The 23,909-nt window shown below is 39.4% G+C and overlaps 1 protein-coding gene across 17 annotated transcripts in view; it reads left to right on the forward strand.

Moving 5' to 3' along the window:
• Window positions 1-10,729: 10,729 nt before the first annotated feature.
• The window catches only part of LOC112554730 (unconventional myosin-IXa-like), a 63,673-nt gene continuing 50,493 nt past the window's right edge, over window positions 10,730-23,909 (forward strand). For 14 of the 17 annotated variants that reach the window (XM_025222710.1, XM_025222712.1, XM_025222719.1 and 11 more), the window contains exons 1-8: window positions 10,731-10,919; window positions 16,472-16,571; window positions 16,841-17,001; window positions 17,899-18,027; window positions 18,634-18,827; window positions 19,076-19,598; window positions 21,208-21,302; window positions 21,686-21,748. In XM_025222710.1, coding sequence (XP_025078495.1) covers window positions 16,912-17,001; window positions 17,899-18,027; window positions 18,634-18,827; window positions 19,076-19,598; window positions 21,208-21,302; window positions 21,686-21,748 — 1,094 coding nt within the window. In that variant the 5' untranslated portion in view covers window positions 10,731-10,919; window positions 16,472-16,571; window positions 16,841-16,911. Of the gene's footprint in view, window positions 10,920-11,747; window positions 11,798-16,471; window positions 16,572-16,840; window positions 17,221-17,898; window positions 18,028-18,633; window positions 18,828-19,075; window positions 19,599-21,207; window positions 21,303-21,685; window positions 21,749-23,909 lie in introns of all 17 variants that reach the window. The other 3 variants (XM_025222711.1, XM_025222717.1, XM_025222720.1) reach the window with 3 other exon arrangements.

Genomic DNA, 23,909 nt, shown 5'->3' on the forward strand with positions numbered 1-23,909 from the left:
CCAAGAGCCCAAGAGCCAAGAGCCCAAGAGCCCAAGAGCCCAAGAGCAAGAGCCCAAGAGCCAAGAGCCCAAGAGCCCAAGAGCCAAGAGCCAAGAGCCAAGAGCCCAAGAGCCCAAGAGCCCAAGAGCCCAAGAGCCCAAGAGCCAAGAGCCCAAGAGCCCAAGAGCCCAAGAGCCCAAGAGCCAAGAGCCCAAGAGCCCAAGAGCCCAAGAGCCCAAGAGCCAAGAGCCCAAGAGCCCAAGAGCCAAGAGCCCAAGAGCCCAAGAGCCCAAGAGCCAAGAGCCCAAGAGCCAAGAGCCCAAGAGCCCAAGAGCCCAAGAGCCCAAGAGCCCAAGAGCCCAAGAGCGCCAAGAGCCAAGAGCCCAAGAGCCCAAGAGCCCAAGAGCCCAAGAGCCCAAGAGCCAAGAGCCCAAGAGCCCAAGAGCCCAAGAGCCAAGAGCCCAAGAGCCCAAGAGCCCAAGAGCCCAAGAGCCCAAGAGCCCAAGAGCCCAAGAGCCCAAGAGCCCAAGAGCCCAAGAGCCCAAGAGCCCAAGAGCCCAAGAGCCCAAGAGCCCAAGAGCCCAAGAGCCCAAGAGCCCAAGAGCCCAAAGAGCCCAAAGAGCCAAGAGCCAAGAGCCCAAGAGCCCAAGAGCCCAAGAGCCCAAGAGCCCAAGAGCCCAAGAGCCCAAGAGCCCAAGAGCCCAAGAGCCCAAGAGCCCAAGAGCCCAAGAGCCCAAGAGCCCAAGAGCCCAAGAGCCCAAGAGCCCAAGCCAAGCCCAAGAGCCAAAGAGCCAAGAGCCAAGAGCCCAAGAGCCCAAGAGCCCAAGAGCCCCAAGAGCCCCAAGAGCCAAAGAGCCCCAAGAGCCCAAAAGAGCCCAAGAGCCAAGAGCCAAGAGCCCAAGAGCCCAAGAGCCAAGAGCCCAAGAGCCCAAGAGCCCAAGAGCCCAAGAGCCAAGAGCCCAAGAGCCCAAGAGCCCAAGAGCCCAAGAGCCCAAGAGCCCAAGAGCCAAGAGCCAAGAGCCCAAGAGCCCAAGAGCAAGAGCCCAAGAGAGAGCCAGAGCCCAAGAGCCCAAGAGCCCAAGAGCCCAAGAGCCCAAGAGCCCAGAGAGCCCAAGAGCAAGAGCCCAAGACCCAAGAGCCCAAGAGCCCATAAGGCCCAAGAGCCCAAGAGCCCAAAGAGCCCAAGCCCAAGAGCCCAGAGCAAGAGCCCAAGAGCCCAAGAGCCAAGAGCCCAAGAGCCCAAGAGAGGAGCCAAGAGCCAAGAGCCAAGAGCCCAAGAGCCCAAGAGCCCACAGCAAGAGCCCAAGAGCAGAGCAAGAGCCCAAGAGCAGAGCAAGAGCCCAAGAGCCAAGAAAGAGCCCCAGAGCCAAAGAGCCAAGAGCCCAAGAGCCCCCAGAGCAAGAGCCCAAGAGCAAGAGCCCAAGAGCCCAAGACCCAAGAGCCCAAGAGCCAAGAGCCCAAGAGCCCAAGAGCCCAAGAGCCCAAGAGCCCAAGAGCCCAAGAGCCCAAGAGCCCAAGAGCCCAAGAGCCAAGAGCCAAGAGCCAAGAGCGCCAAGAGCCCAAGAGCCCAAGAGCCCAAGAGCCAAGAGCCCCCAAGAGCCCAAGAGCCCAAGAGCCCAAGAGCCCAAGAGCCCAAGAGCCAAGAGCCCAAGAGCCCAAGAGCCCAAGAGCCCAAGAGCCCAAGAGCCCAAGAGGGCGGGGGTGCGGTGCCATGCCAGAATCCCCAGCCCTGCCTTCCAGCCAGGGTGGTGCTCTGGACCTCAGCTCCACGCCTCGTGGGGATGGCTTTGTCATCATGAAGCGGAGGGTTCCTCTTAATGGGGACTGCCAAGGTGACTGACATCACTCTTCCGAAGGCTTCCTAATTTTTTCCCTTTACTGTGATGTTTATAACAAATAAAAAATCAGTGACCATGAACCCGCTACCCCTAACAACTCTCTGTCTCATAGGGAGTGGGGTCAGATGGTCAAACACACTCCTTCTGTAGCTGCCCGTGTCAACAGAACCACAGTGTCCACTTCAGGCGGCTCGTGTTTCCTGCTTTACTGCGCCGACAGATGTCACAGATGTCGCTGTTCTGTGCAAACAGACTGCATGCCACTGTTATTCCAGGTAATAAATATACATGTGTATCACAAATATCTGTGGGTTTAAATAATGCATATCAACGCATGAGAGTGAGAGAGTCAAAGAACTCGAACTCTTATTCCGTTATTAAGTCGGCTAGAATTAATTTAAAGTGATAAATAACAATAAAATTACATTGCAAGTATACAACGTCGACATTATGCCGTGTGCCTCACCTGCCGTTGTCCTGGCTTTTCGTGTCTTCTTACCTTGTGCGTTTGTCTGACGTTTCTATCTTTTTATTTTATCCCTCTCTCTTTCTCTCTTTTTCGATGTGTGCGTGAATGTGTGGTTTCTTTTGTGTGTGTATGCTTGTGTCTGAGTATCGGGGTGTGTGTGGGTGTGTGTGTGTGTGTATTACACTGAAAACCAGTTTTGACAGTGACGGTCATCCCATTCACACTTATTGTTTATGACCGATTCGATATTGAAAATAGAAAAAAAATTGTAATTAAAGACCTCATTGTATTTGGTGTAGACGTTACTTCTTCTTTCAATAAAAAAAGCTTCAGAATCGAAACGGAAAGACTAGAAGACTAAATGAGCAGAAAAAGTCACCTCGTGCATGCTTTAACTTTCCTGTGTGATATATTTGTGTAGTAAAAGTTACATCAGGATGCATCTTGTCAAAGATAACAAAAACAGACACATTAAAATTAACAATTTACAACAGTGAGAGACTAACAATTTTTTCTTCTTTTTATAGATTTAATTATGTATATCTGTATTGAGAAAAACTTTGATTGCGGATAAAGTAGCTACCGAAGTCTACTAACCGCCAAGTTCCGAAGTTTTTTCCTTCATTGAGACGTTTACAAAAAGAAATCCGCTGCCCGGCCAAAATAAATCATTCCTTATTTTGATTTTTTTTTTTTTTTTTTTTTTTGTTTTGTAATTACCCATTGGCGTAAGGTCTTTTGAAAAATAATAGCAAGTCTCTCCTGTGATCGTTAATTAGCTCGGGTAAATTCAGTTTAGCAAATTAATTGGTTCTACGCACCTCTAGATAATTATCTTGCCTTGACAGGTGATGGTGTCTGAGCACGCAGACTACGAATTCCGCTTGATATATCAACCTTATATACAGCAAGCACGTATGAGAGGAAGCTGTTGTTTACGAACATGTAATTAACCTACATATGCTTGTGAAAAAATATTATTGAAGAAAATAAATAAGTGGATCCAGGTTATCTCATAAGTTGTAGCTAGTGGCTAAATGTGGTTTAGAACTTCCAGAGAATGCAAAGACTTGAGCTGCGTCTCAAGTGATTGTAGTTGAGAACACGCTTAACATTTTTATTCATTTATTTCTCTCCTTTCTGTTTCTTTTACCTTGTAATGCTTTATTTTTATCAATTTCTTTTTTTTTTCTTTTTTTTTTTTATTAATGTCCTGCTTATTCTTCCATCTTGACGCTATTTTTTTTTTTTAATTTTCTTTTTCTTTTTGTCACAGCAGTAATTTACTGTTCTTCACTTCTTCCGTTATTTCCAGATTGTACTCACTGCCATGACCAGACTGTCCTCACACTCGCTTGACCCCAAGGTCTGTACAGACAGACTTCTGACCAAACTGCACTCACATATTTGCGTGACCAGAGAGATTGATGCAGGATGCAACAGGTTTCCGTGACTGGTTGAATGACCTGACCAGACTGGGTTCATTGTCCAGATTGTCAACACACTTGCGTGACCGAGAGAATAAATCATGACACGTGTTCGTGACTGGGATTTTTTGGTTTCGTGTTGCTTGGCTTGCTTGCTTGCTTGCTAGCTAGCTAGCTGAGGCTATCTCAAGGCAATCCAGCCCCGCCGTCTCTCAGGCCTCCCGCCGAGAAAGTCCGTGGGCGGCGGCTAAATCTGAACCTGTAACCCCCAATTCTCTTCATCTTGATGACATGCGTGACTGAGCCGTGATTGTAGCGTGAAGCAGGATATCAGCGGCCGATGTGATGTGTTATTATGTTGCAGTCTGAATGTTATCGTCTCCGTTTTTATCAGAAATTACATAATGACTTGCTGCTCGAACGATATTCCGTCAAAGATAGATCAATGCTGATGGAAAATTATAACAGCAGCTTTCGCTATTTTGATGTCAAATAAAAATAATGTAGTCTGCGCATGGGAAATTCTGGAAATTACCCATAACCACTCTCGTCAGAAGTTATTATCAGATCTTACGTTTTTTTCTCTATTGTTTGTCCATATATTTCTTCTGTTTAAGAAAACTAGGTTGGGAGGAACAACAAAAATGGGTTTATTGACACTTTTTATTTTTTTACCATATTCAAGTGTGTTTGAGATATGAAATTGTGTGGCAAATGTTTATCTTTTGCATCATATAGTTGCACCTGTCTCCATCATTGTAATTCCCTGCATTGTAAATGTTTCCGGAACACAACCAGTAACATTCTGAGAACAAAAATGATTCACTTGGTTTCAGTTACTTCTTACTATTAATTTCCGAAGTCAGTAATTAAATAATAACAAAATCTTTTCGGCCAAATAAAATGCACAGTCTAGACCATCTCAAAACTCCCGACAAATCCTTCATTTTATCTATATTATCAAGAAAAAGTTTCTTAGGATTTCATCGCTGTCTTCTCAAGGTTTCCCATTTTTCTTTACTTAGGCTGGATTGGGAAGGATGGAACAAGAAAACAGATGTATACAAATACATCCTTGATCCTTTCCACGGTACTTATGTGTGTCTGCAATGTAAATTTGTACACATAGTCTAGTCGCATTTATCTTCATTTCTGCACAGCTTGTGGCCTTCAGCAGCCAGCTTCCTGTTTCTCAAACAGAAAAAATTTTCGATGACCAGAATTTTTACTTACATAGTATCTTTTGTCGTATTGTGAGTTTATTTTCTGGTTTCTTTGCATTCCTTTCAACGAGTTTGGTTTTGTGAATGTTATTATGCTGTTATAGTTTTTAATGTTTTTGTGTAGTTCACAAACATTCAAAAGAAGAGGCGTGCTTATTTTTTCCCACCTCCTCAACTTGCGTTTGCACCTGCTTTCCAAGCCCCAAGTGGAGTTATTAAAAGACTTTATCTAGTTTTTAGACAGCTTGGGGAACATATCGCAGACTCGGGTGGAGTGTTATGGGACACGTTATGCTGCAAAAAGGGAGAGAGCTTCACCAGACAAATTTGTTTTCCACAACACACACGTGCGCACATTAACTGCGAGCTCAAGTTCCTGAGTGTCCTCCCCTTTGGAGTTAAAGAATAAAACGAATAAACAAAAGAGACTTACGACAGAAAAAAGTCTGAGGCGCATATCTTTCGTGCGATCTTTTACATATTTTATGATGGAATGAATGCATTTGTGTGTGAGTGTGTATTTGATTGGATTTGCGCATGTCTTTATGTGATGGCGAGGGGCGTGTAAGTGTGAGAGCGTGCGTGGGTGCGTGCATGAAGCGGGTTCGTGGTGGGGGAGAAGTGGCTGTTATTTTACTCCGAACCAACAACTAAAGCTATATCAAACAAAACATTCGGCCTTCAAAACAGGTTCACATGCAGAAAAAGAACCGTGCTCTCGAGACGAGATCTGAATCCAGGACAACCAGTCCTCACTCTGTTGATGGCAGGCTCTAGAGCTGGATAGTCACATACTTATGTAAAGCCACTTCAAGCGCATAACACTTTTTAATTTTAAAATCTGACTCCAATAAAAGTTGGAAGTTTCACTCCAAGATGTAATCCCACCGTTTTTTGTTTTCTTTCCCTTGTTTTCTTACTTTCCTCACACATCTTTCTCTTTCTCCCGTGAGTTGGTTAGCTTTTATTTTCCTCTCTATCCCTTATTTTCTCGTTCGTGCTGCCAAGTGTTGCCTTTAATAACTTGTTTGTACTTTCAGAATTCATACAATTGCCGGGTGAAACAAAAATTGCCAGAAGTGCTGTGTAAGTGAAGCAAAAAAAATCGTAAAAACTTGCTGTCAAAAGCAAAGGTAATTTTTTTTTAGACGTTTTGTCGAAAACGAGGCAAAAATTTCTTCAGACGTTCTGTCTGAAGTCGAAGACAGCAGAAGATGCCGTCGTGACATCCTACTTTGCCCTGGAGGGATCAGTATTCCCATTTTTCTTCAATGCACAGCTGTTTAGTTAGGATGCACCGTTTACTTGAATTATTTGTTCACAGTTAATGGGATAACAGGATGTGTCAGCCATACTGACGCTTGAAGGGACTTGTTGATATTTGTCTCAATCACGACTGAGTGCGGCTATAGTCTACTAAGACAGTGTTCCTCAGAGGGCAGGGTCTCTTGGACGGTGCACTCAGCATTTATTGTCCTGAAAATGTTCTGCTTTCAACACATTCAGCCCGGGGTATCATTCGAGGAATTAATGAAGGCGAAATTAGACACCAGCCATACCACACAACTCGTCTAGGTTATAAAGTTTCACATAAGAATTTGCTGACACGTGTTTAAGAATAATGAACGAATTTATCTGTGTTGTTTGTCTGCAACACGTTCTCGTGTGTCAGTTTGCGATACGGCTGATTGGATAAAGAAACATCAGGCTTGGGTTTCACATCTTCTAGATGCGACATATTTCATGAAGGAATTTTGTAGCTATTTGTTTGTTTTCTGTTCTCTAATAAGTTGAAAGGCTTATTTTGTCTTTTATAATTTTTCCCGGATTTCTAAAAATCCAGACATTGGTGGGTCCTTTCATGTATTTCACTTTAGGGGTTTATAACAGTTATTGTTTCCTTTTACCTGCCATCCGTAATAGTCTTTTTTCACGGCTTACAGAAAAGAACATTAATGGTTAATTTTTAAAAATTCACCCACTAATAATTATATTCATCATGCCGTTTTGCACATTAACAAAATAAAGTGTCTTACACAATAACCGTTTTTATTCTACCTTATCATTTTGAATATTGTCGTGTGGCAAAAGATGAATGAAGAAAATCTGTGATGTTGGCTTAGTGACAGAAGGGTAGGGGCTAGCTAACATCATGTTTTGTGCTCCTTGCATCTGCATGAGAAGATTTGGTCATGCCAAACAATAATTAGAGTCTGTAGCCACCCACACCACATGGCAGGACATTCCTCGTCCTCACGTTCAGAGTGTAGCGTGAAGGACTGTTTGCGCTCGGTGGCGCCACGGGCTGTAGTGTGTTTTGACTCCAGAAATGGCTCCTTCGACTCGATTTGCAATATTTGCGGGAATGTGCATGGCCGTGAGATGTATAAGTGCTGCGTAAGCTTTAAGAAAATTGTAAGCAGTTCCTCCAAGTTTTCAAGCCTTCCTGTCGACATACAGTAACCTTCCTCTCCTTTTCTCTTTTAGCACACACTCACACGCTGTGAGCTTAACGAGTTTCTGTATGTGAAGAAAGCTGATCAAGTTTTAATTTAAAAAGCAAGATGTCTTCTGGATATATTTTTTCATTGTATTAGACATGTCTCCTCCCATTAAAAAATTCAACATTGAATGTCGTATTTAATTATTTTAAGTTTTCAAGTTGCAAACACGTCTGTATGGTTTGTTGATGTAGGATTGTAGGTCATAAGCCTTCGAGCCCGCGACAGTAGGCTGAGATATAAGGGAAGTAACACATTTACTGAACATTAGGAGATGCTGTAGTAGCTTCCCTTTAAACTTCACGCCCAAGGATGCAGAGTCTAGACAAATGCTTCAGGTAAATCATTAATTTATCTGAAAAACAATATTTTCATATCTTCAAGAATACACTGTAGAAGACAAATATCAGCTACTTCGACGTGGAAGGGGTAGGAGTAGAGAGAGACTAAAGATATGGAGGAACAAAAAAAGAGGATGTGAATGAGGAGCAGAATTATCAAACATCGCATTCAACCACCACGCCTTTGGCATTCTCAAAAGCGGTTTGATAGCTCGCAGAAGATAATCATCAATATCAACAGTCTAAAGCCAAAGGCGCGCGCACACACTAGGTAGTTTGACACTCGAATAAACCGGCTTATTTCCCTGCTCCCCTCCCCATCCATTCCGTTTCGACTTAGCTGTTGAATGGGTACCCGATCCTGTTGACGGAGGGATGAAGGATAGGTACCTGAGGGGAAAAGATGGGCATCTCACAAAAATGCTGAACCCGACATAAGTGCGATGTCTATAAAATAAAATTACGAGACTAGATTAAGCTTCTCCATATCGTGGGTAAATTGTGTTGCTTTTTAATTGTTAAATGTTAATTGTATTGAAAATTTCGATTGTATAGCCCTTTTAAGAAAAAGCAAATTATCATCTCCGTTTCCTGAGATACTTTGCAATGGCACTATGAATTTCATCTAACGTTTGCGTGAGAGTGTAATGGCTTGAACATTTCCTCTTGTGCCTGGATTTATATTACTAGAAAATGTCAGATAGTTCCTTTCGTGCTCATCCTCCACCTGTTCTCCCCCATCCATACCCCTCATGCGTGTGGGCGTGTGTGTCAGGCGGATATTTTCAGAGAAACTACACTCCTGATCTTCGATCGAGAAGATTAATGTGCCGGTTGAAAATTCTAGTTAATTGCTCTCCTCTAGTGAACACCCACCCCCTATCGACATCATCGAGCTCAGCCGGCAGATAATCAGGCCGATGGCGCCACCTCGCCTCCGTCAAGGGGTCAGCAGCCGCTGAATATTTGTTGGCGGGAACATCCCGCTGGTTGCATGAAATGTCTGAATAGTTTGAGTGCTGTGTCCAGCCCTCATCACGATCCTTAAACACCCTCCGGTTTCGTGTCTGCCGAGCAGAGCCATGGCGAATGTGAGGTAATTGCTGACTTAGCGATGACCTCACTGTCCTGTTCAGCGATCCGAAGACAAAGGTCGTACCTTTGGAAAATAAACATCGAATAGGAAATAAAATAAGTTAATTTTTTTTTAACATACTCTTGAGATGTGAACTGTACTAAAATGAGTAAAATAGTTCTTTTTCCTTAGGTCTCAGGATTGAGTGGGAGCTGAATCAAGGACAGCCAATCTTCACTGACGATAACTGTTGGGCCACTGGTCCACTTCTGTAGCTTTCCGGAAGAGGGACCAAGAAGTACATAGCATAATACGTAGAACTAAATAAAGGAAACCCTACATATAAGAAAACTATCAGTAATAATTTTGACTTTGTGGTCCTCTGTACACTCAAACATCCAAGAACCTGAAGATCTGTTAGCAAGGTATAGAACGCCGGTTTAGCTAGAAGTCAGCTTTCTGCAGCTGGGCTTATATAAATAAGAATCTAGATAGGTATTATATATACACACCCATAAAAACAAACAGGTAGAATCACTGCTCATTAAATAAAAGTAAGCATTGATGAGCCTTTAAGATTCCTTTTATTTAATTAGACCCCATTAAAGTACCTCCATGTTATGATAAACATAAAATACTTTCAATTATGCAGTCATGAAACAAACTCCAGGGTCAAGCTGCATAATTTGTATTTCCACACCATACATGAAAGTGTCATTAAATTCCATATGGGCGTAGGTGTTTTTTTATGTTTGGGAGAAAAAAGAGGTGTGAAACCCGTGGTAGGTCATGGAAAGGCCTCAGAAAGTCAAAGGTATTCAGGGCTACAATTAAATGTATGGAAACAAGGTTAGGTTAGTTGTGTTTTACGTCAGCAACTTGTGGAAACAAGCTTCGTAAGGATATGTGCCTAATTATACACATAAAATTCATGAGGTGCCGTTGCTAAGTTTGTAATAACCTAACTGCAGGACACCACGATAGCGATACTGTTCAAAAGCGAATGGAAAAATATGCTAAAACTAACACAACTATGCCTAACGTGAAAATGGCACAAAAATTACTTTATTTACAAATATGCCTCGTGGATTTTTTTATATCCCCCACACGCCACCATATCCCCAAAAAGGGCTGAGGGGTGAGCGGGCAAAAAAAAAAAGTTAAAGTACAAGGGACACAACTGGCAGAATACTATTTTTAGGAAAGCTGAACTAAGTTGCATTTCCTGAATTGCAACATCTGAACGGTTATCTAATTGTCTCCGCGTATGCATTATATATATAATTACATGCGTGTTGTGTGTGTTCTGAATGCAAAACTCAAAGCCACATTTAAGTCGCATCAATAGCCTTGCATAGCGGCGCCAGATTATTTAATCGAGATTCTTTAATTCTTTTTTATTCTACACAAATTATGTCAACTGTTCCACCAGAAGCAATTAATAACGTACTTTTCAAATAAGTGCGATTGAAATATTCTTTAACCGACTTTATATCATATATAAACTACCAGTTCAATTAATGTTTAACTACACTGGCAACTCCAAACTGCGAATGAATTTGTGAATCATATACTATACAATATCATCACTGCATTAAGACGTACTTGTGTACTATGAACAGTTTAAAATTATTTGGCGAATCATTGTATGCACCACTGGTAGAGTTGTTTACCTGCTTCTTTTTCTAACAGAAAGATATTTTATTGTAAATTGCTGAACCGGCAATATCATCCCAGCAGTGAACTGCATACATATTATCAATAAAGCTACGTGATCTGTCATGTCCGCGCGGCTTATTTTAGTTTCGTCGTGTCGGTGTGGAGGCTGTTTTCAGCCAATCAAAACAGAGCTTGTTCGCGGGTGCTGAATACTAATTGCTGTGTGACTAATCGGTGCTCGCAGACATGGGAGAGTGCCTACTTCCTTCTGTGTAGTAGTGCGACTGTGACCAGCATAACCACGTCTCAGCCACCCACAATGAGAAGTTTATTTCATGAAGCGTTTTGTGACTGAAATCAAACATGGATATCGTTGTGCAAGTTTGGATATATACAGCTAAACGAGGTAAGCATATAGGTTTGCAACCACTTGCTTCTCATGAAAAATGAGCCCAGCAAATACTTGACGTGCGCTTTTTCTAATGAATGGGAAAATCTGTGTTCGCATCGTGACATGGTTACGCTTGAAAGGAGACAGCCGATCATAATGTAAAGGCATGTAGCAGCAGAAGGAGTATGTGGCAGGGACTTTCCTGTTAAATGCTAGTGATGTTGCGCTAATGTCATGAGTAGTGTAACTAAGGCAAGGGTCGACAAGCCTTCACTGGCTTCAGCGAGAAATCAACACATCGCAGCCAGCGGAGTACTTAGCTACTTCCGCATAGAAATCTATCCTTTCCTTTCGCTTTTCTAGCAGCAGCTAATTTAGGTGTGTAGAGCACTTAAGCATGCGGGCGTTGTGTGCTTATGATATGTGGACGTGCTTGTGTAAGAGTGTGAACGTGTTTGAAATTCGCCATTAATGTTGTCAGATGAAAAGATGCAGTAATTTTATCATCAAACTTTAGTATTTAGTATACACTATACGCTGACGAAGTTCATTTGTGTGGTCGTACATTCATGTATAGTGCTATTGTGTGTGAGATTATCTACAGCAATACAACTTGGAGCTGGCTTGGTTAATGATAATAATATTATTTTTACATTTTGAAATACTGTTAGTATGGGTATTAACTATCAGTTTCTTTAATTTTGAAATACCTTCCTTTATATTTTGTCTGTACCTCATGATTGGACTAGGATGTAGATGGTAACTTCCCCTTGGCCTGATTTTGTCTAAATTCACAAACTACATGGTGCAATTTTATTCATTTGTTAAATTTGTCTGTGCTAGGTGCTATATAGCTGTGCCTGTGAACTTTGATAATATCATTATATAAAAAGGTGAGAACAAGTGTAAAAATGTACATATATGTATATACACAGATACATATATAACTGCAGTTCTTATGCAAAAGTAGTGTTTATTTCCTGTTATAGTTTGCAACACGGCTTTAATGAGTATAAAGGTAGTATAATAATTTCTTACTAACTGGAATGTCTTGTACATGAAGTGACATGATGGGTGGAAAGGTGTGAATAACCATTTGAAAAGTCTTATTGTTAGCTGCTTTTAAAGAGCTCAATTTGTAAAATGTAGAAGTGAATATCATAGTAGTACCTTTATCTGTAATATTGTATTTACAATTTGCTTTTACAATTTTAGGAAATAGATGTTTCTTCAAATGCTTTTTAAATATTTTTCATAGGCAGAAGTTATTATTACTGACCAGAGTGATAATTTATTTTTTACAGTGACACATTTTCTCTAGGATTTTTCACTTTCTATATAAGGGACTGCTTGAATTTTTTTTACATTTTTAAAGTCACTCCATTGTATAATAACATCATCTCTTGAACAACTTCCCATTTCTGCACAACAATTTCAAGATAAAGCAGTGGTCTGCTTTATGTTTTAAAAATGATAATTCCTTTTATATTTATGCTGTCAATTTCTTTAAAACATCTTTAAATTTCTATATACCACCTCTACCCCCACCCCTCGCTTTATCTATTTATTGTTACTAAATTTTCTTGAGACTAAAATTTATTTATATACTTCTTTAATATAGTCTTATTGGGTTCATTTTGTTCATTTGTTATCTGTGTCTGTGCTAGTTGTGAAGCTGTTCCTATGCCATACATTTCCTCTTGTTTTACTACAACAATAATTACGATGACAATATTTTATTTGGTAGAATATTCAAGAGTGGAAACTTTCTGTGTTTTATTGAGCACCATAAAGGTGTGATTTATAGGTATATTGCATTTTGATTGCAGAAGTAGTCCACTTAAAACTCCATTAGATACTAAAGTGGGTTATTTGGTGTTCTTAGTAAAAGTACTTGTAGTAACTAGCATCGTCTACATGTCTCAAGCACAGCATTTTCAGTTATACACACAGGTTTTATTGAGAAAGGCTGACAAGACATGAAACGTAATTATTGTACTGCTGTCCCGGTATGGGAGAGATGCTAGTGAGTGATGGTATCACAGGTAGGGTGTTTTTGTGGTGGAGCACTCAGTCACTAAGGGAGTGTATTTTAGGAGTGCCTCTCTCTTTCAAACAGCTATGCTTGGTTTTATGTTTTCTTAGCACACATGTTCTGTTCAGAAATGCATGCTGTGCTAGTACTGTCAGTCTAATTATCATGGACATGCCAGTTTTTATACCCTAATAGTGATCTTTTCATCCTTTTCTACTCATTTCATGGAGTCAGCACAGTGATGCTAGTGGCTTTGTGTAAGAATATGAGATCTGGCTTTGCCATGTTCCCTTTTCCCCATGATAACTCATCTGTACTGATGCACTGTGCCTTACATTATGCATTTTCTTCATCCATCATGATGCTGAAGCAGGAAGTATTAAAAAGACCTGCACATTTTCTGATCTGTGTTTACCTGTGTGAACTTGACATGAACATTCTAAATCACTAGCAAAAGGAAACTCAGTGTTTATATTTTGCATGAAGGCAAAAATGTAATGAATGTTACATGTGCAAAAGCAGAAACTTAAAGCACAGTAAGTAGGTGGTTAGATGGTTTGACTTTGAGGGTCTTGTCTAAGATATGGTTTCGGTATCAGAGATTCCTTTTGGGATTGTGAGCAAAGTTCTGACACAAGGGGAGCATATTTATCTAGAAAGTAAGACTTGGATATAGAGAGCATTCAATCTGTTGCTTTGGAAATAGGTAGTGATGTTGTTTCTGTTTTCCTATCCCATCACTCCTAATTAAAAAGATGTGAAAACTATGGCAGATTGATGAATTAAACCTTACCAAATCAGCTAGGTAACCAGAAAGCTTTAATAACTGTTGTCATAATTTCATTGTTGCACAATTTCCATTATCAGTCATGACACTCAATGATCATGCACAAATGATTAATCTCAAATTACTTTTAATTGCAGATAGGAAAAGAAATAAAGAATACTAGTCAGATAATGCAAGTGCTTGTAGAGATGCATGTCCCAGATACAGTTTTGTTTGCATAGGATAGACAAATCATGGATATGAATCTGATTGGATCTGGTGTGAGTTGAAGCTGACCTTAAGATGATAAGTGAACCGGGCAGTGTGCAGAGCAGCTAACTTGATAAGCTGGCTCCACAGAATGATTCATCTGCTGGAACAGGGATGGTGAATCTACAGAGCATTACTGTCAGCTTGATATTGCTGGTCTGAGACAAGAAACTCAACAGACTGACACTCATGATTGCAGGGCCAGAAAAATCATTCCCAGGCCATGGTCAAAGTTCAGTCTGTTTTGATCAGCTTTTAAAAATCTATAATTTTAGTGGATCTATAGCCTAAATAACAATATAGTTAATAGTGCTGCATCAGAATAGCATACTCAGTAGATCATCAGGATTTCCATTGTTTTATATGTAAGCAAATAGTAATCAACTTTTAAATAAAATACTATTAGCTTATAATCACCATGGGGTTTTTTTTTATCCACCACTGTAGAAATGCATAATTTTAGTGGACCAAAGGTCAAATAATAGCTTAGATAGTAGTGTTTTAGAGTAATCCATTAGTATGTATTCAGGATCACAATATTTGCATGATCAGTGTTGATTTGTGCAGTGTTTGTGTAACCTAGAATACAAAACAAAGGAACTGTTGGGATTGTCAGGAAGGTGTTGATGCTGTGGCAGTGATTTATGCAGCAGGTGATATACAATGGAGCAACCTAGAGAGCTATGGTAAAATATTTGTCATCACTGTGGTGACAGTCCTGAGATTATCGGCTCAAATCTCTTCACAGGGGATACTGTTATATATATGACAAGGGTTACAGGGTTGGCTGTCAGGGGGCTTTGTCCTTCTTCTCCGGTGACCTCCCAATCATCACTCCTTCCTTTTGACCTAAAATGGAAGGTAAAAACACTTATCTATCATAATATCAAATAAACCATATTGTGATGACATGTCTAAGGGGTTCTGAGTCATCTCAAATTATGTCTTTTCTGTTTTGTTTTGTTTTTTTAAATTTTGGTTTGGTATATGTTAATATTTTTAATTGATTTTTTATTGACCCATGATAAATATCACAGATTTGTATTTATCAGTATTTTCATCAGGTACTGAAATATATGTGTAAGTAATGATCAGTAACATTAAGTACAGTATCTAGTATAATGTATTTGACCATTATTTTTAAGCATGTCTTTCCTATTATAAACATGTATTCTTTTTACATCAACATATCTTAGATTTTTGGAGGCAGATAAAGCATGTTCAGCTTGTAACCTCTTCATGTAAATACTTCTTTTCTATCCATGGTTCTTGTTCTTTAAATGCCTTGAACGCACCTCGAAAAGAGATGATAGGAGATTACAGCAGGTTAATCAGCTAATAAAAGCTTTGTGCCTAGGGCATCTGTGAGATAGGTTTGTGGTGGTGCTAACATCATCCATAAAAAGGAGCTGATGATAGTTTGACAGGGGATCGGGATGGTCAGGATGGTCAAGTAGTTTTTATAGACAGTGTGCTAGTGACGAATCTCTAGGCAAGTATCAACCAGAGATAGGGTTGCTGGTCCCACACAGAGGGCCAGGGGATGGCATATCAAGTAAAGAGGACCAGAGCTCTGACAGTTTAATGGCTTCCTCTTTTACTACATCTCTCCAGGACCAACACACTTATATATGTGTGTACTTACTAGCACACTTTCTAAAAGTGGAGTAAACTAATACATATGTAGCAAAGTTATCAGAAGGTACCAGAACCTAATGATGAACAGGCCATTAGTAATTCATGGAATTTGATCCTGTCTTACACATGTGCGTATGAATCAAACTGTGCAGTGGATGATTTAACAGATGGAGGAGTGGTTTGCAGGTGTTTTTTCATCAGTCTTTGTTACACACATCAGTTCTAGTTTCAATGACTGTCATTGCTGTGTGAATGCTTGTATGTGCATGACTACCTGCGCTTTGCACTGACACTCCTAAATTGTCATTTAGTCTGTTTGTGAGACTTTTTCAAACATAGTTCCAAGCATTTAGGTATGTTTAAAATGTAAGGCATTGAAGGTAATGGTCCTGTTTGCTGACTACTGTTTTTCTTACAAATGAAGTTGAAACGGCTATAGTAAGTTTAAAAACACACACACACATTCAGCAGATAACGGATTAAGCAGCTGGGATTTGTGAGGGATTGTAGTAAGGAAAAGGCAGATTAGGCAGCCTGTTGCAATGCATAATTGGATGCTACTTTTTTAATGCAGTGGTATACAGAATTCCATGATCAAATGTTTTGCTCGACTTTTGACAATCTGTAGAAATGTTTGTAAAAATATCATTGCAATGAAATGATATCTTTTACTTATAGTGTAGCAAATGGGCTTATTTGACATTGTGTGCAAGTGTGTTGGTTGGGAGAATGGATGTGCATGTGTGGGATGATCATGTCTTTCTTAAGATGTACATTTTCTGAATTTTTCTTGTTGAATGTGGCCACCAGAGTGTTTGTACTTGAATATCACTATCTTGTGTGCCATTGCTGTTTCAGGAGATTGTACATGAGAGAGAGATTCATAGTAGCTGAAGATTCACCCATTAAAATGAGGCAAGAATTTCTGCTACACCATCCTACTTTGCCACCATGTGAAGTACGCCACTCATTTGAAGACTCAGTCTATTAGCTGACATCTAATTCCAGAAACCTACTTTTCACTTAAGAGCAATGGTCATTGCAAAGAGTTCATACAAAATTATGGGTAATTGAACAATAAACTGTTAATTTTAGGGGATTTATGCTAAGCTAAGGCTGCATGTGGTAGAATATTTAGTTTGACAAGTTGAAGACTCAGATCTTTGTTTGTAGAGGTAGCTACTGTACCTGTGTAGTAATAAAACAAAGTTCAATTCCTTGATGAAGATCCTCCCTGACTCCATACCAATGGGTCTGGGTTTCAAGCCTGTCACCTAGAAGGGTTGACATCCGCAGACATGGCCAACAGTACTTCAGGCATCAGCAGCAACATCAGAGACGAGAACAACCCAGCAAGCTTCATCTACCATGATCTCAGGCCATCCAAGGTTCATATCCAAACTTTGGTACTGCATGCAGATTCTTCCATCTCATTGGATACCAGCCATTCTCTTTATCTACCAAGGGCTTTCACCATTTGTTGGGATTTCCACATAAACTGTTTTTTCTTGCTCTGAGCTGCTCATGAATCAAACACTATTTGGTTGTGATCACCCTGGGTTTCTTTGTCCACTGCTGTAGCTTGGTAAAGAGAGCCTCCATTACAAGTGAGTACACAGAGCAAACTTTTTTTCATAGATCAGCAGCCCTTGGTGACTTTTGTGGTCAGAACTTTGGTAATGAATATCCATTTCTGTAGGATGGAGACTCATCATATTAACTTCTCAACTCAGTGAAAACATTTTTTTCTAACAGAAAGAGCATGTTATGTCAATTCATGTTTCTCCTTGTTACTCTGTGAGTCATTATGGTGATTATTACCTTAAACATTGATGAATGTTATTTTACGTAAGGGTTATAGTAAAAGGCAAGGTTTACTAATTCATGCTACAGCAAAAGATTCTTGATAATTTTTGGTATTTTTATGTGCTACATCCAAAGGATAAATATTTTAGATTATAGTAGATTGGTTTGGCAGTAAATAGTTTTTAGTGTCTTGGTACAGCTTGTTGTCTTTCAAGATATTTTGCCCTGCAAACTTGAAAGCAGTAATGACCATTCTGTCTTGATTGTTTTCTTCCAGCCAGACAAGCATATGGTTCATTCACACAGTGACAGTGGGTGCCTGTGATTTTTCAGTCTGGGGTAGTGATTTATGTTTGGTGTTCATCATGCTGTGATAACAAATGCAGTATTGTAGTTGATTATACATTTGGAATTTAGAACTCGGTTATAATCATTGGTCATTATTACGTCCTTTGAACTCTTTCTGAACAATTTGATAGGTGCAAATCATCAGAAGACTCAGCATGGAAACCTATATGGTTCGAATCTACACTGGTCCCTTGAGCCAAGAATGCGAATTTGTAGCTGTTGAAGCAGAGAAAATTACCCCATCCATTGAGATTGTGCAGGTTAGTAGCATAGCAAAAATAATAAAATAAATATCTTTGTTATTGTCATTTAAGAAAAAAGAAACCATTTAAGATATACTTTAGAATGTTATAATTCCATATTTTCATAAAAAGCTTTGAAATAACCTTACCTTTTGGATTAATAGTCTTAATTTTGTTTGTTTGATTTTTTTTTCCTCAGGCCTAAATATACTGCAAAACTCTATGTTGTTTTATTTTTTATGTTTATTTTAATTTTAGGACATTTGCTAGTGTCAGCAACAAAAATATAGTAATGATAAATTATTAAATAATTAGTAATTAAGAAAAATCTCAGTTACTGCATCATCATCTTCATCGGTGTAACTGTTGTCATCCATATCATAATCAGCACCATGTTTTCCATTCATTTGCAAAATCATTACCATTTTCTGTTAAAAATTTGATATGTTCGAGGGCAACTCATAGTTTCTACTTTCAATCCTTATTCTGCTGTTTCTTCCTGTTTTTGCATGCTTATACTTTTCAGATTAATTGAAGTACATGGGTGATCTCTTAATATGACTAAAATAAAAAAATCTACTTTTCTTCTTGAATTCTCTTGGTGTTTTGGTTCTTTTGTTGCAGGTTGCAGCTCGAAAACTGCGGCTGACGGGTCCAGCAGCCAATTATGAGTTAGCAGAGGTCTTTTCCTCTGGTGGGCAGCTCTGCAAGGAGAGAAGGCTAGAAGACATGGATTGTCCTGTTGGCATTCAGTTGCTTTGGCCTAAAGTCATCAATGCAGAGATGGATCGGGGAATGGGGCTCTTCACTGGGTACAGGTCAGCATGTCTTACTTTGTGATGATGCTGTCCTTTTTTTTAATGCATCAGGCCCCTAACACTGCTTCAGAAATAGAAAACACAATTACTTTTTAAAAACATAAGGATTATAAATTGCTTGCATAACAAAGATAATTTTAAAAAAGAAAATCATTAAAGAAGTGCTTCATGCAGTAGGTATTTTAGCATTATATAGGCATAGTATTATATCTTATATCTTAAGAATATTTTGTTGCTTATTGCCTCAGATTCTACATAAGGAAAAAAGACCCAGAAGTCAGCCGCTGTGGTTGGATAGAGTGCAGAGATCAGAGTGTAGTGGACACCTTTTTGATGTCATTTCTTCAGCAGCCTGTTGGGTCCAAGGAATATCAGGATCTGTGCAACTTGCCTGATCTCAACGAGCAGACTCTTCTACAGAACTTGAAAGCCAGATTCACTAACTCCAGCATTTACACTTATGTGGGATCTATTCTCATTGCTGTAAACCCGTTCAAGTTCTTTCCCATCTACAACCCCAAATATGTGAAAATGTACCAGAATAAGCGACTTGGTGAACTGCCACCACACATATTTGCCATTGCAGATGCAGCATATCACACCATGCTGAAAACACGACAAAACCAGTGCATTGTGATTTCAGGAGAATCTGGTTCTGGAAAAACAGAAAGTACTAATTTGTTACTGCATCATTTGACAGCATTGTCTCATAAAGGATTACATGGCAGTGGGGTGGAGCAAACTATTCTTGAAGCTGGGCCAGTATTGGAGGTAAGAAAACCTGATTGAATATTTTGTGTGCATTTGCATAGTCAAAACATAGGCATCAAAGTTTGTTGGGGTTTTTTAATGAAAGAGGTATACCTTTAGTGTTATAAACATTTTCACACCAGCAGTTGTCATAAATGTTACTTTTGAATGTTCTACAGCTTATGTTTATTGTGTAAATTACTGAATGCATGCTGATGCTTAAACCTTGTTTTCTTGAATGCACAGTTTCTGATTTCATTTTGCTGTGTTTCTGTATATGTCCCTGGCACAGGTGAAAAAGTATGCTGACATACCAAATGATAATGAAGCAGACTATTTTGGTGTGTGGGTAGGGTATTGGTCCTGCTTACAGAATACCCATGAGTCAGACAAGAGCCAGAGATTACTAACCACAAAAACACCTAGCAATAATAAGTGATGTTGGTGATCTCAGTTTGGATAATAGAAGAATGAGTCGCTTTATCTTCACTGAGTGACAAAAATTAGTTCTTCTCATTGCCTGAACATTGCACTGTTCTCAGAACTGTTGGTTGGAAGAAGCTCTAAATATCAAGTACCTTTGTGTCTCATTAAGCAGTAATTTTGCATTTGAATTGTGGTGTGTTTATTTCCATTAATAAAGAATAACATTTTTTCATGGATGACTTTTAAAAATAAAAAGCTGCACCAAATAACTATTTCAGTTATAATGTCAACTTCAGTGGTTATAATAATTATGCAACACCAACAGCCATGCACCCATATTCGAATATAACAGACACATTGACTTCTACAACACACCTACTCAAACACAAAGTAAATTAAGACACCTTATGCAAGCTGATGGTTAGGATAGGGTCGCCCTTCTGAAGAGATGCATCTTAAGCTTAGACTTAAAAGTGATAAAAGAAAAGGCTGACAGGTAATCTGTTTCAAGCTGATAAGGCTTGGTAGGAGAATGATGAATTTTGAACAAGACTGGTTTCCAGCATCTTGTCCTTGCATCTCAGTTTTGCTTGCTTGTTGATAGTAACCCTAACCCCATCTTTATAACTTTTCCAAAGCATACAGCTTAGTGAGCAAATGAGGGCACCATGAATAGGGACCCTGAGTGTAAGCATTCTGTTTTTATGTTCTCCAGCCACCAGCAAATGGCCTTCTCCTTGTTCCAACTATTGACATGGAGATCTTTAACTTACACTGAGTCTATGTAAACACTCAAAGGAGGATGGGCATTGAGAGAGAGAACGAGAACTTGAAATTTGAAGAAACCGAAGCAGAACAGAATGTTAGCTTTCACCTGTTGCTAGTGTGCTGCTTACTTTTGGGGTTTTTTTTAATGACTGCCAGCTGGTTTTTCAAAAGGAATCATCAAATAATCATATTTCCATAATGTCTCAAAAAAGTTATAGGGCTGAATTAGGTGAGGCCTTCATCCGCTGGCTGTTACCACTTGGGTGTAAAAACTACAAACATTACCTTGACTTGGCTTAAAACTGTCCCTTTCCTGCATGGTGGTTTTTATTTTACATCAGCATTTTTTTTTTGGTTCTAACCCATCAGGTATTTTTAAGCTTATTGAAAGTCAGTGTGTGTAGATTTTTAATTTTGTGGTTTATTTTAAAACTAGGCTTTTGGCAATGCAAAAACAGTGCATAACAACAATTCCAGTAGATTTGGCAAGTTCATTCAAGTCAACTACAAGGAAAATGGCATGGTCCATGGGTAAGCATGAATATTATTATTATTAAAACACTTTATTGTGATTGTAAATGGCTAAAATGGGAAAGAACTATACTGAACACATAAAAGTATAGTCCTCAGACAAATCATTTCATGTTTGTCTATGTTACAGAAGAAATTGTGTGCATAGAAGCTGTAGCATAGTGCTGTTGACACCTATTTTTAAGATGAAAATGGGACTAGGTAGTGGCTCTTCAAGATCAAATCTGAAGTGAAAGAAATGATTCCTAGAACAGCATTAAGCTAATTTAAGAAATGTCTATCACGTGCACAGAATACATGACTAAACTAGAAATGGGGCCTTGTTTGTTCTTGCTTGAGTTCAGCAGAAAATGTTGAATCAGTTGTTTTCTTCACATCAACAGTGCTATTGTGGAGAAATACTTACTAGAGAAGTCACGAATAGTGTCCCAAGCAAAGAATGAAAGGTAAGCCAGAAAAAAAATTATTTTCATTCTTCAGAATTTGAATCAATGAAGCTAAAAGGCATTTTCCATGTGAAAATCATAGCATGTATCAGGGTTCTGATAAAGAAAGGTTGATAAGAGGGCTCATATGATCTTTGGTGACAAAACCACATACACATGTTTATTGGCAATTTTAGAAAAGTGTGTTTAGAGCTTATACATACAAATACACTTCTTATCTGCACAAGCGCGCACACACACATTTATATACACACACAACTTGTATTATTACATGTCTTTGTTGTATCTAAAAAGTCCTCATTAATCACAAAACCACTTCCTCATAAAATGCTAGTATCATCTTGTTTTGAGGCCTGGAAATCGAACGAATGCACGAGTCAGTCCCTTCCTGTTGTAGGTCATGCTCACCTTTCTAATCTCTTCATTTATCCCTTTTTCTTCAAAGTTAGGTTATTTGTCACATCCTCTGCCTTAATATTACAGCTGATAGCTGTTTCTCTGAATATCATGGTAGCTGTATAGCCATACTTGTGGTGGTACAGTTGTAGTGTGGCATTTTTGTTACATATTTGTCTTACTCATTTTTGAATGTTGATCCTGGATGGCATAGTGAAGCTTATATAGTTTTATCATTTCATGGCCTTTAGTGTTCCATTCTTTCTTTTTTATGGGGGGGAGGGGTGTTAATGGTACCCCATCCCTCATCCTTGCTTACTTGCTTAAGTCACTGACAGCCTGAGTAGTGTTTGTGTTAAAGGAAATTGGTTTATCTTATAAATTCAGAAGAGTATGGTGATGTTTGTGGTGGTAAATGGTAAAAAAAAAACTAACAAAATCCATGCTGTTTGTCCTGACCAATTTTGGCAGGAATATTTTTTTTTGATTATAGCTTGATCATAGACTATGTTTAGTAGGTTACGTTGCCCCAAGGCATGCTTATTTATCCGTTCAATGTTACCTGTGGTTTCAAATGAAAACAATACCACACAGAAGAAAGTGTCACATAAAGAGGAAGGTGGGCAAGCAAGTAGGCATAGAGAGGGACAAGGCTTGGAGAGATAATGAGAATTACTTAGTTCATGGCATCACAGCAGCTTTTATCGCTTTTATTTGAAGCTTCATGCCTTTGTCCATGAAAATGAGCCATCAGCCATTTCAGTCTAGTGAAAGGATATCAAGAGTACAAATATTTCCCTATGCTGACTCTGCGCATGATTAAAGCAATAGACAAAAGTAGACAAATACAACACAACTGGAAGAGTTAGCTGCAGAAATCAAACCAAGCACTCCCTGGTTCCAGGGCTGTGTGTTTTATTTTTGAGGGCTAGCAATTGACATAATTTTTTTGACATTGATTTTCATTCCTGGAAGTATTGGCCATATGGTTTAGCTTATTACCTCAAAACTGAAACTGACTGGCTCAGCTCTCTCATTCAAGGGATGGGATACAGAGTAGGCTGTTTACTGGATGGTTAATGTGCCTTAGTGAGCTGGAGTAAAAGCACTTACAAAATATTATCAGGCTAGCTGACTGCTTGTGTGGTACTTTGCACCAGTGTACCAAAGCGATTAGAAACAATGTGCTAGTTGTGCAACACATTTTCTTTTTAGCACTTTTAGGATTTAAATCTAATTACATAATTATTTTATAACAGTGCAATACACAACACAATTTTATAATTTTTTTAAACTGAAATCGTTTTAAATAAGATGTAACTGCTGAGACTTTGGTTCCCATCAGTACCTTTTTACATTTGGGCATCAAACTGACATAGAAGCAAGTTCAAGAGGGGAAAAAAGTTTAAAATTTGCTTATTTAAAATAGTTTTACATTTGAGAAGCATATGCAATAAGCCCCTTACAAAGACTGGCCACCCACCAGCATTTTTATGAGCTGCCTGTAGCAGCAATAGGCTGGCGTCATGCAGTTCCGGTCCCTCTCAGCCTCTAATGTCTGCCAGCGCCCAAGTGCTGCACACAACGGTGGCCAAATGGTGGCGTGAACTGCGTGGGTGCGGCTGGTTGTCAGGTTTTTGCTTTCATTGCTTAACCCTGTCAGCACCAGCAACATTGTGCTGGAGAAGAAACCGGACAGCAAGGAATGATGTAAGTGGGATGGGGGAGGGAGAAGAAGAGGGGGAGGCGTACACACAAGGATAAG

The sequence above is a fragment of the Pomacea canaliculata genome, linkage group LG13, assembly GCF_003073045.1.
Source record: "Pomacea canaliculata isolate SZHN2017 linkage group LG13, ASM307304v1, whole genome shotgun sequence".
NCBI classification, from domain to species: domain Eukaryota; kingdom Metazoa; phylum Mollusca; class Gastropoda; order Architaenioglossa; family Ampullariidae; genus Pomacea; species Pomacea canaliculata.